General features: G+C 31.8%; 2 protein-coding genes across 5 annotated transcripts in view; both read left to right on the top strand.

The window, feature by feature from the left end:
- Positions 1-16,264, top strand: part of LOC146917395 (TMV resistance protein N-like) — a 90,560-nt gene that overhangs the window by 25,797 nt on the left and 48,499 nt on the right. Inside the window, exon 6 of one of the 2 annotated variants that reach the window (XM_085719210.1) lies at positions 7,748-8,222. The exons of the other annotated variant lie outside the window; for it this stretch is intronic. The gene's annotated coding sequence lies outside the window, so the exon portion shown is untranslated. Of the gene's footprint in view, positions 1-7,747; positions 8,223-16,264 lie in introns of those variants that run through there. 2 annotated transcript variants of the gene reach the window in all.
- Positions 1,246-8,222, top strand: LOC146917401 (disease resistance protein RPV1-like). Of its 3 annotated transcripts, XM_085719221.1 has the most exons (6): positions 1,246-1,817; positions 2,052-3,147; positions 3,328-3,546; positions 3,690-4,409; positions 5,070-5,707; positions 7,748-8,222. In XM_085719221.1, exons 1-5 carry the CDS (start codon positions 1,315-1,317, stop codon positions 5,685-5,687), a joined length of 3,156 nt encoding a protein of 1,051 aa, XP_085575347.1. In that variant the 5' UTR covers positions 1,246-1,314; the 3' UTR covers positions 5,688-5,707; positions 7,748-8,222. The 3 variants fall into 3 exon arrangements, with proteins under 3 accessions (XP_085575347.1, XP_085575348.1, XP_085575349.1); XM_085719222.1 differs by lacking the exons at positions 5,070-5,707; positions 7,748-8,222 and having other exon boundaries at positions 3,690-5,042; XM_085719223.1 differs by lacking the exons at positions 3,690-4,409; positions 5,070-5,707; positions 7,748-8,222 and having other exon boundaries at positions 3,328-3,603.

Here is a 16,264-nt window from a genome sequence, read left to right as displayed (position 1 = left end):
CGGTCACGATGTTCGACCTAACAATTTCGATATTTTTAATGGTTAAATTATGATTTATGGACCAACCTTTGTTAGTATATACTTTTATATGTTTTTATTGTTTAGTTTTATCCTTTTTTTTTTTTTGGGGTTCTAACAAGAATTATTTATCATTAGAACTTGATAAAATCTACAAGAGGTGAGTCAAACTCCAAATATAGACATCAAGTTACTGTATTAAAGTACAACATGAATTGGAATGAGTTTTAAGCTAAGAGATTAAAGAAGTTGAGAAGTTAAAAGTTCGCGTTCAAGTTCTAACAAGAGAAAATACTAACATAACAATTAACCTTTGTTATTAAAAAAAGTTTTGACTTAGAATAACAGCTGGAAATGTTGATTTTATAGATGAATTGGCACCAAGATTTAGTGATTGATAGTGCCTTTTCACCAATGAATTTGTTGCTTTCTGCAAACTATATTACTCCATATTTATCACCTTGGTTAGTTTTTATTAAATCTGTTTTGTGTTAGATATAATACAAAAATGTTACTATTACACACAAAAGTGTGTTAAAAAGTTTGTTAAAAATATGCTTTGGTTTTAGCGTTCAACTAGATGAGCTACTCATAGCATTCTACCCAATTTCCATTGTTGCTAATTTCCTGCACAAATAGTTTTACAACAAAAATTGGTTTTATGTATTAAGCTTAGTTAGTTAGCAAAACACAAAAACAGAATGGAGTTAGTTTACTTTTTGCATAGTATCATATATCAGTGTGTGCTACTCTTGTTAAGAGACTTGTTTACAAAGTAATGAAATATCAAACTCCAAATATAGATATCAACATGTATTGGAATTACAGCTGGAAAAGTCAGTTGAGGTCACTTAAGCTCAAAATTCATTTTTAGGGCCCCACCTGGAAATGTCACATTGCTTTACAGAAGATAGGGAATGGGAAAGAAGTCTCATAAAAGGAAGAGATAATATTAAGCTCTTTTGATGCATTAGTTTATTAAGCTGTTTGATGCTGCCTTTCTTTTTCCGACATTTGTAATTTTAAAATTAACCATGAAAAATATAATATAGCTAGTACAATGTAAAATTAATAGTGGAGCTCTTTATCATAAGTTAATACAATAGCTATTTACTGTGTGATTGGTCCACGCGGCTATAGGAAGTGGCCAGGAAGTTTCACATACTACTTTTGTCGTAAGTTTTCTCCTTTTATAGTTATATATACATATTAAGACTCCACATCACGGACCACAATAACCTAGTCATTCATATTCTGCATTCTCAAACTCTTTTCATCCAATTTCTCTCAATTCTCATGGCTATGCAATCACCTTCCTCTTCCTCTTCATTTTCCTATGGATTCAAATACCAAGTATTCCTCAGTTTCAGAGGCAGTGACACTCGGTATGGTTTCATCGGCAATCTCTACAAGGCTCTTACTATCAAGGGAATCCATACCTTCATTGATGACCATGATCTTCAAAGAGGAGATGAAATCACACCATCACTCCTCAAGGCCATTGAAGAATCTAGGATTTTTATTCCTGTGTTTTCTATCAACTATGCCTCTTCTTCATTTTGTTTGGACGAACTTGTTCACATCATTCACTGCTACAAAACAAAGGGTCGTTCGGTTTTGCCTGTTTTCTATGGTGTGGATCCTACTCACATACGACATCAGACTGGGAGTTATGGTGATCATCTTACTAAGCATGAAGAGAAGTTCCAAAATAACAAGGAAAACATGGAGCGGTTGAAGCAATGGAAAATGGCTCTGACCAAAGCTGCTAACTTGTCCGGCTACCATTATAGTGAAGGGTAGTCCACTTTACTTAAATCATATTTTCCCCTTTTCTTTTTTATTTCTTTTATGTCAGTTTCACAATAATCTCATCTTAAAGGTTAAATGGGAAATACCTTTTCTATGTTTGTTTTTAAACAAGTATTAGTTATTTATTTGTCAAAATAGTTAGAAATGTATAATATATTATGAGTACATGGATGTGATTGTGATGTTGTTACATACTAACTTATATTATTGGACATGAATAGATATGAATACAAGTTTATTGGAGAGATAGTCAAATACATCTCCAACAAGATCCACCGTCAGCCCTTACATGTTGCCAATTACCCTGTTGGAATGCAGTCTCGAGTACAAAAGGTGAAATCGCTTCTTGATGATGGACCTGATGATGGGGTCCATATGGTTGGAATTTATGGCATTGGAGGCTTGGGTAAATCAACACTTGCAAAAGCAATTTATAATTTTATTGCTGATCAATTTGAATGCTCATGTTTTCTTGAAAATGTGAAAGAGAGTTCAGCTTCAAATGATTTGAAACATCTCCAGGAGGAGCTTCTTTTAAAAACACTTCAACTGAAAACTAAGTTAGGAGGTGTTAGTGAAGGAATTCCTAAAATAAAGGAAAGACTATGTAGAAAGAAGATTCTTTTGATTCTCGATGATGTTGACAATATGAAGCAACTATATGCTTTGGCTGGAGGACTTGATTGGTTCGGCCGTGGAAGCAGAGTCATCATTACCACTCGAGACAAACACTTACTAACCTGTCATGGGATAGAAAGTATGCATGAAGTAGAAAGGTTGTATGGGACAGAAGCTCTTGAATTGTTGAGGTGGATGGCTTTTAAGAATAACAAAGTACCTTCAAGTTATGATGACGTTTTAAATCGTGCAGTTTCATATGCTTCTGGCCTTCCCTTAGTTTTAGAAATAGTGGGTTCCAACTTGTTTGGAAAGAGGATAGAAGATTGGAAGGGTACATTAGATGGATATGAAAAGATTCCCAATAAAAAGATCCACGAGATACTTAAAGTAAGTTATGATGCTTTGGAGGAAGAGCAGCAAAGTGTCTTTCTAGACATTGCTTGTTGCTTCAAAGGATGTCGATGGGAGGAGTTTAAAGATATACTTCATGTTCATTATGGCCATTCCATAACACATCATCTAGGAGTGTTGGCTGAAAAATCTCTCATAGACCAAAATTATGGTCATGTGAGATTACATGACTTGATAAAGGACATGGGTAGAGAAGTCGTCCGACAAGAATCACCTAAAGAGCCTGGAGAACGAAGTAGGCTATGGCTTCAAGAAGATATAGTTCATGTTTTAAAAGGAAACACTGTGAGTAAGATTGATATCTATGTTCAATTTGTTATTTAGTTTTAATACAACTTTTCTCTTTTTGGACTAAATATGACCATCTCATACTAGTATTTTTTTTCCACTTAATTACATGTAAATTTCTCTGTAACAGATTTTTATTGTGGTTGATGCATTTTTTATTTTATTTTTTGTTAAAAGGGAACTGATAAAATTGAAATGATATGTATGAATTTCCACTCCATGGAATCCATAATAGACCAGAAGGGAAAGGCCTTCAAGAAGATGACAAGATTGAAAACACTTATCATTGAAAATGGCCATTGTTCTAAAGGTCTCAAGTATCTTCCAAGCAGTTTGAAAGCACTGAAATGGGAAGGATGTTTATCAAAGTCTCTATCATCTAGTATTTTAAGCAAGGCAAGTGAAATAAAATCATTTTCTAACTGTATATATTTATAATGTACAATGATTTCTTTTTCGCCAACATAAAAAAAATCACTATGAAAGTATAGTGTTTGCTTTTTAATTTATTTATAGTTTCTTCCTTTGTGTTTATGCAGAAGTTCCAGGATATGACAGTCTTGATATTGGACGAGTGTGAATATTTAACCCATATACCTGATGTCTCAGGCCTTTCAAATTTAGAAAAGTTATCGTTTGAATATTGTGATAATTTAATTACAATTCACAATTCGATTGGACACCTAAATAAACTTGAAAGGTTAAGTGCATTTGGTTGCAGAAAGCTCAAACGTTTTCCACCTTTAGGGTTGGCATCTCTTAAAGAATTGAATCTCTCTTGTTGTAAGAGTCTCAAGTGTTTTCCAAAATTATTATGCAAGATGACAAATATAGACAATATTAGGTTGCATTATAGTTTCATAGGAGAATTGCCATCTTCATTTCAAAATCTCAGTGAACTTGATAAGTTATATCTACGGGAATGTGGAATGCTGAGATTCCCAAAACAGAATGAGAAAATGTATTCTATAGTGTTTTCAAATGTGACAAAGCTTACTCTCTACGAGTGCAACCTCTCAGATGAATGTCTCCAAATAGTTCTTAAGTGGTGTGTTATTGTTGAACAACTAGTCTTATCAAAGAACAATTTCAAAATTCTTCCCGAGTGCCTTAGTGAATGTCACCATCTTAAGCATCTTTATTTGGATGACTGCACATCTCTTGAGGAAATTAGAGGGATTCCACCAAACCTTGAAGAGCTTTATGCTTATGAATGCAAATCATTGAGTTCCTCAAGTAGAAGAATGTTAACGAGTCAGGTTTGTTGTTGTTTTTATTGCACCATAGTATTTGATATCTTTTATAGTATTTCATATATATATATATATATGGGTCTTGCTACAAGCCACCCTTTGGTGGTGTCTTTTAGCAAGTCACACCTCAAGGTGTGATTTTCACTTTTTAGTTATAACTTTGCTAAAAGACACCTTCATAAAAGTAAGTTGGTGTCTTTTCGCAAATGCTCATAGAGTAACTTGCTAAAAGACACCTTCACAAAAGGTGTCTTCTAGCAAAACCCTATATATATATATATGGGATTTGCTAGAACACACTCACTAGTTTTTATGTGGGAGTGTTTTAGCAAGCTACACCTTAGGGTGTATTTAACTACTTTTTAGTTATAACTTGCTAAAACACACCTTCTAAAAAATAAGTGGGTGTATTCTAGCAAATGCCTATAGGAGTTGCTAACATACACCCACTTATTTATTAGAAGGAGTGTTTTAGCAACATTCACCTTAAGGTGTATTTAACAACTTTTTAGTTATATCTTTGCTAAAACACACCTTAATAAAAACTAGTGGGTGTATCCTAGCAAACTCCTATATGTATATATATATATTTTTGATAATGTGTAATATATATATATATATATATATATATATATATATATATTTGTATTTCATATAAAATAACAGCAACTACATGAGGCTCGATGCACCAAGATTTATTTCCCAAATGGAACAGAGGGGATACCAGATTGGTTTGAGCATCAAAGCAGGGGAGACACAATTTCTTTCTGGTTTCGTAAAGAAATCCCTTCTATGACTTGTATTTTTATTCTTCCAGAAGGCAATAATTGGTCGGCTGACACAAAAGTCAATTATTTTGTGAATGGATATGAAATTGAGATAGATTTTTGTCGCCGCTTTAGCTATGTGCGCTGGAAGCATACAACTTTGTTTCATACCCCGAAATTGAATGAACTCTGTAAAAGACAATATGAGTATATAATGGACAAAGGACTTTTGAAAAATGAATGGATCCATGTGGAGTTTAAGTTGAAGAGTGAGGAAGAGAATAATAAATTATTAAGCAATGTTCAAATGGGAATCCACGTGTGGAAGGAGAATAGTGACACAGAAGAGGAGAATGTCATATTCACCAATCCTTATATTAGAAAGACAAAATCAGATGAAGATATCAATGCTTCGTTATCACAAAAGAAAAGGAAAAGAAAGAAATTTACAATCCATATAAATCTTCACAGAAAGATTGGGGCTAGATTCAGAAAACAAAAAGAGCACCGAAGCTAGATTCTCTCAATTAATTGCAGGTTTGTAGTCTTCTGTTTACATTTTACATTATTATCATTAATATAAACGGTTATTGATTTATATATTTCTGCAGTCTAAAATATTGTTTGAATTTAATGTGGAGGATGTTTTGTAGCACAAACACTTCTCATTGAAGGCGTGCGTTTGACACCGACACGACACCGGCACATATAATCACATTCAATTATGTTATTTTCTCAAATTACTATTGGTGTCGTTCTCAAATTGTTATCGGTGTCGACAAATCAATGTCAGTGTTAATTTCTCCGTCTTTCCTACTCCATTGATGGAAGTTTGATAAATTATAAATGAAAACATTTTACACTTAAGCTTACCAATTTTTTTTTATTTTATTTTTCTCCTTGTTCATATGTTTCAAATGTATAAATGAAAATTCTCAGAGATAGATAGAAACTTCATCTTTTATCATAGTTTGATAGATAGTTTGAAAGATTAAAAATTGCAAAATAAAAAATAAAAAAGTTGTGGAAACATTTATATGTATAAAGTAGATGGTATAAAGAAGCTTTTTTCCTATCAAATTTTGTTTTGATTTGGCAAATGGAAGTGGAAAATTTCGTTTCATAACTAAAAGTTTTGGTTATGTACTTCCATTAGGGCTGGAAATGAGTCGAACCGAATCGAACCTAGCTAAGCTCGGCTCGACTCAATAGGTTTTTATTCAGCTCGAAACTCGACTCGAGTTCGAGGCGAACATTTTTTTAAGCTCGAACTCGACTCGATTAGTGTTCACCAACAACTCGGTTCGACTCGTTAGCTCGAATCACATAATTCAAAAAACAAAAAGTTTTAACTTTTTCTTTTGACAGAAAAAAGTTTTAACTTTTTTCTCAAAAGGCTGGTGTTTAAATAATAATTGAAAATCAAACTAGATGAAGATATTATACCAAGTAGTTAATGTTGGAATTTATCCTCAAACCAAGTGTAGTGTGCTATCCTCCGGTATAAGTCGCCACTTTTATATATGAAGTCATCTACTTTAGTTTCTGAAACAACCGATGTGGGACAATTTGCTTCAAAGCTTAAACCAGTATGTAGAGCAATCTGCTATTACGTGTTGGTCTATCAACATAGATAATATAACTCACTTTTATCTTATGATGATGATTGATTGATTATTGGTAAGTGTTGAATTTGGGTTTTTTATTTTGTATTTTCTAATTGTTAAATCTGTTAATAAAAAAAATTAGTAATTGTAGTTCCTTTAAATCAACACAGATAAATGTTAGAGTAAGTTTTGTTCCACTTCCAAACCTCTTAATTGACTTAGTATTGTGTAACAACTTTTAAATTTAATTGATTATTTTGACTGTATATTCATGTTCGCACTCTTTAATATTCTTTTTTAGTATTATATGTAATCGAGCCAACTCATGAACCAAACGAGTCGAACTATATATAACTCAAGTTCGGCTCATTAGATTAACGAACTTAATTTTAGGCTCAAGTTCAGCTCATTTGGTTCATGAACCAAGGTCCACGAATCAATTGTCGATTCGAGTCTCGAACTTTATTCGAGTTGGTTCGGTTCATTGCCAGCCCTAACTTCCATGTATTACGTTAAGGTTGTAATGAGTGGATTATACATCAAGAAGAGAACTGAATTGCTAAAACTTAATAGAAAGAAATTTCTTTTTTTCTTCCATTAATTTCTTTTTAAATTCTTACAAATTGATTCCCCATTTCTCTTTATAGAATTAACATGACTTATAAATCTTTTTCATCACTTTATTTTCTAATTTTTAGGACTGTAACATGTTAGAATTTTGTTTTCTGCATAATGGCATGTATGATAATTGCAACAGTGGATCCTCTCATGTTGAAATAAACTTGAGGAAGTGATGTTTCTAACATCTACCTTCAATCTCCCTATCCCCACTTTTAAACAACATTCTCTCACATAAAATTGAACGTGGGAGAATCCATTCCTGACGATTTCAGCCTGTTGTTGGTTTTTTACGGAACTTTTCTCCATCCAAAACTAAGCATTTACTTGTTCTTTGACTGTACATTGTCAGGAAACCATCCGCAGTCATCTGGCTACTCACATTGTTATGCAGGATGTCTAGCGGTTGCATGCATCACAGAGTCCGTTGGTTGTTCGAAAGGGCAGTGACTAATGCTATGCTTTGCAGCTCAGTTATACTGGTTGCAGAGTTTTGAAAATTTCAATCTCAGTACACAAATTGGAATCTAAGCAGGTGAAGATCAGAACTTGGAAGTTTCTAAAACAGAACTTGTGTAGCAGCAACAACACTGTATGGCTCGTGTTTACAAAGACCATATTTTCGTGTTTTGTCCAGCTAGCCACATAGTAGAAGAAACTGTATGACTGTACATAGTAGAAAGTTTCTTTTTGTTTTAATCCATCTTGATATTTTTCCTTTCAAGAATATTGTGATACCGACAGATGGTTCATCACAATCTCTGTTCAATGATATCAACTTCCATTTCAAAAAGTTGGATGCTTAGTTTATATTTTTGAATTTTTCACTTCAAGTGTTTGATTATCAGTTACCAGAATATTATATTGAAGTATTTCGATGTAGAATTTCAAAACAAGTTTAGTCACATTGTAAAGGGAAATTTCTACATCAAACAATAAAATCTCAAATTTAAGTTTATAATTTTGGGAGAAGAGTTTAAGAAGAGTGAGGATACCAAGACCATGTGTGAGGAAAATTCCTATGTCTCATAAAAGAAATTTCCTTATGGATTTGATTGTTCATCACTGCATTTGAGTCTCATGAAAGTCCTATTGCTGATCATGCTGTCACATGGATTACTTTCTGCATGTAAAGTTCTCTGAGTTAAAGGCACCATGTTTACTTAGGAGGCAATATTATGGTTATTGTGTTGGCTTCCAATCTTTCCTATATGGTATTTCATCAGAACTTCAGTCAAGTAAGTTTCCAATAATTTAATATAAAGTTGTGCCGTCATAATGTGTTTGGCTGTTAAAACTTAAATCAGGGGCCAGCTATAGAGGTAATTTAATATTAGTTGCATCAGAGAATGAAGGAACTCAAATGACTCAGTTATAAGAAATTCATTATTCTAAGTACAACTATATCACTCCTAGGCTGATAGTTCTGTTCAATATATATGTTAACTAACAACCCCCAATAACTTCATACCAAAAACTGGACTAGAAAAATGACTCAGTGATATTTTTTTATGAAAAAAATATATTTTTTCTCAAAAATTTTAAAACAAACGCACATATGATTTTTGTTGAAAGGACATAGTTGTTATAACTAAATTCCTTATATTATATTGAAATTTGGATACGTTTTTGTTCCTATTATTATGGTAATTTTTTGGTCTAAATTTAGTTTTTTAATACATGTTATTTTGATATATAATATTTATCAAAGTATTTTACACTAGTTTACAAATGCTAGCTTAACTAACAAAAGTGTGGAAATTGTTAGGCCACACGTCGTGACCATGGTTCAAACTCAGACTTCTTCTTAGATGACGTGAAATTACTAATTTTAGTTTGTTTATATAAAAAAAAACTTTTATTCTATAAGTACATTTTTTTAGTTTGTTTATATACAAAAAAAGTCTTTTATCCTATAAATACATTTTAAATTATTAATTTCATTTTCATCAAAGTGTCATTTGAATACTTTTTTATTTTATTTTTGTTTAATTGTTGTTTTAATGGTTTAACTTTAAAGATACAATTTGTCAAGTTAACCATTTTTTCAATTATTTTCAATAAAACTAAAAAGAGTTTGTTTTTGTTATGTGAAAATTCAAACTTCATTGAAACTAAATTCGATCCTAATAATAGTTTTTTGTTTGAAGGATCAATCCATATAATAATGATTCGTGAGAGTCGATCCTTATAATAATGATTCATTGAAAAGTTGAAATTATATAAATAAAAAAGGCTTCTCTAAAAAAAAGAAAAAAAAAGGCTATAATAGAAAATGAACAAAGAAAAAAAAAAGCTAAATTATGTCTTTAATACACATGTTAATGAGTTAAATGTAAAAACAAGTTGTAAGAACTCGTCCATTGAATTTAATTTTTTAAATTTTAATTTATGAAATGCACAAAACTTAAAAGAATGTTTTTTTTTATTATTTAGTAGCCTAGTGGCTGGAGCTCACACATTTAAATGCGGAGAAGTGGGGTGTCCGGGGTTCGAACCCCAACCCTTAAATGTGGAGAAGTGGGGTGTCCGGGGTTCGAACCCTAGCCCCTGCATAAATTATGCAATGTCCCTGTCAATTGAGTTAAGCATAAGGGGACATTTTTTTTATTGTTTAAAATGACATACACTCTTCATCTCAAAATAATTGTTTCTTTAACATTTTTTATTTGTTTTAAAATAATTGTCACTTTAGAATATTAATGTCGAATTTATTATTATTTTTTCACTATTGTATTTTTATTTATTAAATTTTATTCAACTTAACTATTACAATATCTACAATTAATAAAAGTGATTTAGTAAATGATACTAATTTTATTATTAAAATCAGTACAATTAATTATTTTTTAAAATATCATACACAACATGACTTTTATTTTGAAATGGAGAGAGTAAAAGAATGTCCGTATAATAAAAGTTGAATTTTTATATTCACACCTATGTATTTCTAGTTACACCAAATTTACTTAAAAGTTTACAATAATACCAAAATTGCTCTTTTATACAAATATTTTTAAAACCTTGATTTCATTTATTGTAAATCTACAATTTTACCATCTTTCACCCACAAATAATCAAGAATGTTCAATCAACCATTTAGAAGATTGAAGAGTGAATCAAAACATCTTTCATCCATACTCGATTGCATATAAATAAGTGAATTTCTTCTTCTTTTTTAATGATGCTTGAATTTCAATTTTTTTTTTGTTGGTCAATGTTGATGTGTTATGATTTGTACAACGACGGTTATTTGATGGAGTAGCACGCACACATTCATTAACATTGTTGATGTTAACTTAGATTCAGTTTAAGTAGGTTCATGTAAACTTAGTTTATATAACCTACTTAAACTGAGTTTACATGTACATACTTAAACTAAGATCACGTAGAATAATTAAACAAGGTTGAAGAGGTTAAAGAAAAATTTATCTTTTAACGTGTACACTTAAACTCAGTTTACAAGTCCTACTTAAACTAAGTTACATGACGTACTTAAACTGAGTTTACATAAGTTACTTAAACTGAGTTTAAGTTTGAAAATTAAATTTTATTTAAAGATAATTTTATCAACATATACATATAGTGTAATAAGAAATTTTTTAAAAGTTGGCACGACTCTTATTATCAAATCAAGGAATACTTGTTCTCGTGAGCTTACCTCAGTTGGTTGGGACAATGCATAAAATATGCAAGGTCCAGGGTTCAAACCCTGACCACTACCAAAATAAGAAATCAAGGAATACTTTCTTAAGGAATTTTAAACTGAATTTGAAATATTTGATTTTCTTATTTTGGATTGCTTAAAGAGTGTCCGGAGGGGCAAAAGTTATTATGCATAAGGATTTCCTTATGCATGGTGCATAAGCAAATCAGAACCATTAGATCAAGGACAGGTGTTATAATCTGGTGCTTCAGCTCAAACAGAAGCCAACACAACAATAACAGAGCGAGTACCTCACACGCGCTCACCAAAATCACCACCACCACAACCACCTCCATCAACGACGGCGGAAAACACCGACATCGGCGGCACCGCTATCCCGGTTCGGCGTACTGGTGGCACAACTCGAATACATAGTCGCTTCCGCCGCTCACAAATCTCCCGAACCACTCCTCTGCTTCGATCTCCTCTCCGATCTCATCTCCGTCATTGACGAAGATACTAAGGTCATTCTTCCACTTCCATTTCCATTTCAATCGTAGAGTGTTTTATTCACGAAGACTCTTCTCGTCACTACTCCGTTCACCTCTCACTCGCTCTTCATCGGAGTTTCAATCTCCGACCTATCTCCGCCAAATCTCTTTCTCCACCGTAAGCACTTTCACTTCATTTCAATGCTTATGCATGATTGAATCAATAATTGAACTGAATATCACATGAATTAGTTACATTAGGTTCGTTAATGTGTTGTGTTGTTTCATTTTTTCATGCTTATAGAAAAATTGGGATTGGGGTCTGTTTCGATTCGATTGAGTTATTTGAGCTTATATAATAATTAAAGCACTTCTGAGATAGCTTATGAAAATAGATTATGACATGTTCATAAGTTGTTTTCAGCTTATTTCCATAAGCTCTTTAGGATAGCTTATGGAAACAGCTTATAGCCTATGTGCAAACAATTTGACGTTTTTTAGTCTTTTGTTATAGAAATATCTTATACATATAAACACTTATAGCATAAAAGTGACTGTCTCTGGTAATTTGAGAGCTGTTTTTGTTAAAGAAAGAGGTTTCGACGTTTCCTAAGTGTTTAAATGGTTTTCAATGATAACTATGGGGGGTGTTTGTTAAAATCGTATAGTTGAGGAATAACATAACAAGATTTTTGGTTTGATGAACTTGGTGACGGGCACATGGTGACGAGTTGCTATTATTTGAGCACACTGAAAACTAGTGCAGGGAGGTGTATGTTGGCATTGGCCAATTTGGGTACGTATAAGGTGGAGAGGTATATGTGGGAGTATAGTTAGTGGTATTAGGTGTTTCTAGAAGTACTTTATGATCATGAATGAGGATGAGAGGTTGTTGTATCATTTTTACAAATTGGGAGGAAAGAAAATTTTGGAAGTGCAGTATAATTTATGCATGGTAGTGGTACTTGAGTGCAGAGTGGTAAGGCAATTGATTTGGAATGGATCCAGGATTAGTAAGGGAAGTAAGTCAAAGTAGTCGACCACCACAGATCACATTCTTGTTGCAAAACGCTGTTGTATCATCGAACTCGACGATGGCATGGCGCTTCAGAAGAATCTCCTTGATCTAATTCGTTCAAAAGATTCTTTACTGAAATCGTGCTAAGAGAAGCAAAAAACGCGCAATTGTTAGGGAAAATCGTTGATTTGGAAGAGAGATTAAGGTTGAAGGTGAAGGATGTTGAGGTTTTGGAATTGTTGAAGTGTGAGGTTGGTCTTAATGAGGAGAATATGATTAGGGAGAGTGATTTTCGAAAATGGACTTTGTGTTTGCGACGAAGGTTTCTTGCTGTGAATTGATGAAAAAGAAAATTCAAAACCATTAAGTACATCTAATGGTCTTGGAGTACAACTCACAGAAACCATTTCGACAGCAAAATGGTTTTGGATACCACGGAAACCATTTTCACTGCAAAATGGTTTTGGAGTACAACTCACAGAAACCATTTCCACAGCAAAATGGTTTTGAAACCAACTCAGAAACCTTAGCCATAGCAAAACCATTAGACAATTATTTTGGTTTCTCATAGAAGACTATCAAAACCATTAAACCATAATTATGGTTTCAGTAATAATTTCAGTGTATAACATCTTAATCATTATTCAAAACCATCTAACAATAATAATTTCATTAAAAACCATTACACAATTATCTTGGTTTCACATACATGATTATCAAAACCATTAAACCATAATTATGGTTTCAGTAATAATTTCAGTGTATAACATCTTAATCATTATTCAAAATCATCTAACAATAATAATTTCATTAAAAACCATTACACAATTATCTTGGTTTCACATACATGATTATCAAAACCATTAAACCATAATTATGGTTTCAGTAATAATTTCAGTGTTAAACAACGTTCCAGTAAAGAAACTCATATTCCATACTCATTTCTCTCTCTAACTCATAAAAAGCTTATTCAAAACAGCTTATTTTGTGCAAAATAGCTGTTTTGCACAAATAAGCTGTTTTGTATAAATAAGTTGTTTTGAATAAGCTGTTTTGCACAAATAAGGTATTTTGTATAAATAAGTTGTTTCGAATAAGCTGTTTTGTATAAATAAGCTGTTTTAAATAAGCTGTTTTGCACAAATAAGATGTTTTGTATAAATAAGTTGTTTTGAATAAGTTGTTTTGCACAAATAAGCTGTTTTGTATAAATAAGTTGTTTTGAATAAGTTGTTTTGCACAAATAAGCTATTTTGTATAAATAAGTTGTTTCGAATAAGCTGTTTTGCATAAATAAGCTGTTTTGAATAAGTTGTTTTGCATAAATAAGTTGTTTTGAATAAGTTGTTTTTTAAAATGAAATCGGAATAAGTTGTTTTGTATAAATAAGCTGTTTTGAATAAGCTGTTTTGCACAAATAAGTTGTTTTGTATAAATGAGTTGTTTTGAATAAGCTGTTTTGCACAAATAAGCTATTTTGTATAAATAAGTTGTTTCGAATAAGTTGTTTTGCATAAATAAGCTGTTTTGAATAAGTTGTTTTGCATAAATATGTTGTTTTGCATAAATAAGTTGTTTTGAATAAGTTGTTTTTTAAAATGAAATCGGAATAAGTTGTTTTGTATAAATAAGCTGTTTTGAATAAGCTGTTTTGCACAAATAAGTTGTTTTGTATAAATAAATTGTTTTGAATAAGGTGTTTTGCACAAATAAGCTATTTTGTATAAATAAGTTGTTTCGAATAAGCTGTTTTGCATAAATAAGCTGTTTTGAATAAGTTGTTTTGCATAAATATGTTGTTTTGCATAAATAAGTTGTTTTGAATAAGTTGTTTTTTAAAATGAAATCGGAATAAGCTGTTTTGTATAAATAAGCTGTTTTGAATAAGCTGTTTTGAACAAATAAGTTGTTTTGCATAAATAAGCTGTTTTGAATAAGCGGTTTTAAAAAAGTGATCCTAATAAGTTGGGTGTAGAAAGCGGTTTTAAAAAATTATAATATGGGGCTTTATTAGGCCCACAAATAATTAGATTTTATAGTGGATTTACTTGGGGTGTAGAAAGCAAATATGTTGGATGTAGAAAACAATTATGCACGGCGTATAAGGATCCCTTATGCACCATAACCACTCCCGTCCGGAGGCACTCATTAACAAAACCCATAAGTAATAACATTTGAAAAGTAAAAGGATAGTTTATTAAAAATGTTGACTTAAAAAATGTTGACTTTTTTGTCAATTAAAAAAGTTAACTTTAATGAAGCCACTTCTCATAGCCCGGCAGAAGAAACGATGGCGCCGCCGTCTCTTCCGACGAAGCAAGATGAAGTGTGATGAGTCTCTGATGAGAGAAGTCGATTCAACGGTTAAGGTTCGATGAAATTGCATGTTAGATCTTGGGCTGATTTGGAGGGTAAAACTGTCATAATCTATCATAATCTAACTATAGGTGTATTGGAATTTAATAATTTGTTTCTGTTTGCTGAGTGTTGTGAATGATGTGTTTAATGGGATTTTGTTTCCATTGACTTATTTCAGTTTATGAACTAATTTTACCATCTGTGCGGCTATTTCCATAAACAGATTATGGGTGCGTTTGTTTCAGCTTTAAAAAAAATAGATTTTGAGTTAAAAGAATCTAGAGATTTTTTTTTTAGAGATTTTTAAAAAAATCTAAAGCTATTTCTGTTTGTCTACTATCATAAAAATCATTTTTTTGAGATTTGAAACACTTACACTTGAGTTCCTTGCATTAAGAAAAAAATAGATTTTGGAAAAGCTACTTGAAATAGATTTTCATTTTGAGGCTAAAAATGATTTTTTTAGCAAAATGGATTTTTTTAAAATCTCAAACAAACACAACAAAAACTAAAAAAGTGATTTTTTACTCAAAAAAATAGATTTTTTTCAAAAAAAATCCAAAACAAACAGGCCCTATAGCTTATAAAAACAGATTATAGCTTATATTACATAAACACATGTTTCAAAAGCGCTTACTAAAGTGATTTATCCAAACAGGAACTATTGTGTATTTGGCTTTTTTGGTTACGGTTTGGAATCATGAACTATATAATAATAATGAGTATTTGGTTTTGTTAAGCATATTATTTTATAACACTTTATTAGTGTTGCTCCCAAATCAGTTAGTGTTAGAAGCTTATTAATCATTAGGAAGAAGTTCAATGGGGATTGTGGATTTGGGAAGAGGTTCCGAGTTAATCTCCCCAGAATGTGTGATAATTTACTTGTTATGTGTGATGATGATGTTTTTTTTTTAATGAATTCCATGCAGAATGGATATTATCCCGACAGAAACCATATAATCCCTTGAATATATCTTGGCGATGTGGTAAAGTTTTGTATTGGTGGAATTTAAGTGGTTCACTTGGCGAAAGAGATTGTGATATTGATGCTTTGGATGATAAAATGAAGTCTGCTGGTTTGGGAAGTTTGCAGCTGCTTAGAGCTGTATTATCATCACGAGTTCGTAGTATAATAAATCACCAATGCGTCGCTCTGATATGTTCTGCTTCATTGTTTGAGGAACTAACGTATGGATTGAACTTTTGGATCAAGCTTTTACTATGGTGCTTCCAGGTTATGTATCTTCATTTGTTATTCTTCATTAGTTATCCATTTTTAAAGTTGACATATTAAAAGTCTTCATAAAATTATGAAAATTTAGGATTATTCTCCGCTTTTATTATTATTGTAGT

The sequence above is a fragment of the Medicago sativa genome, chromosome 6 (genome assembly GCF_051527215.1).
Source record: "Medicago sativa cultivar Bolivia chromosome 6, Bolivia_mono, whole genome shotgun sequence".
In the NCBI taxonomy this organism is placed as follows: domain Eukaryota; kingdom Viridiplantae; phylum Streptophyta; class Magnoliopsida; order Fabales; family Fabaceae; genus Medicago; species Medicago sativa.
Note: the sequence above shows the minus strand (reverse complement) of the source record. Positions and strands in the feature narration are given on the sequence as shown.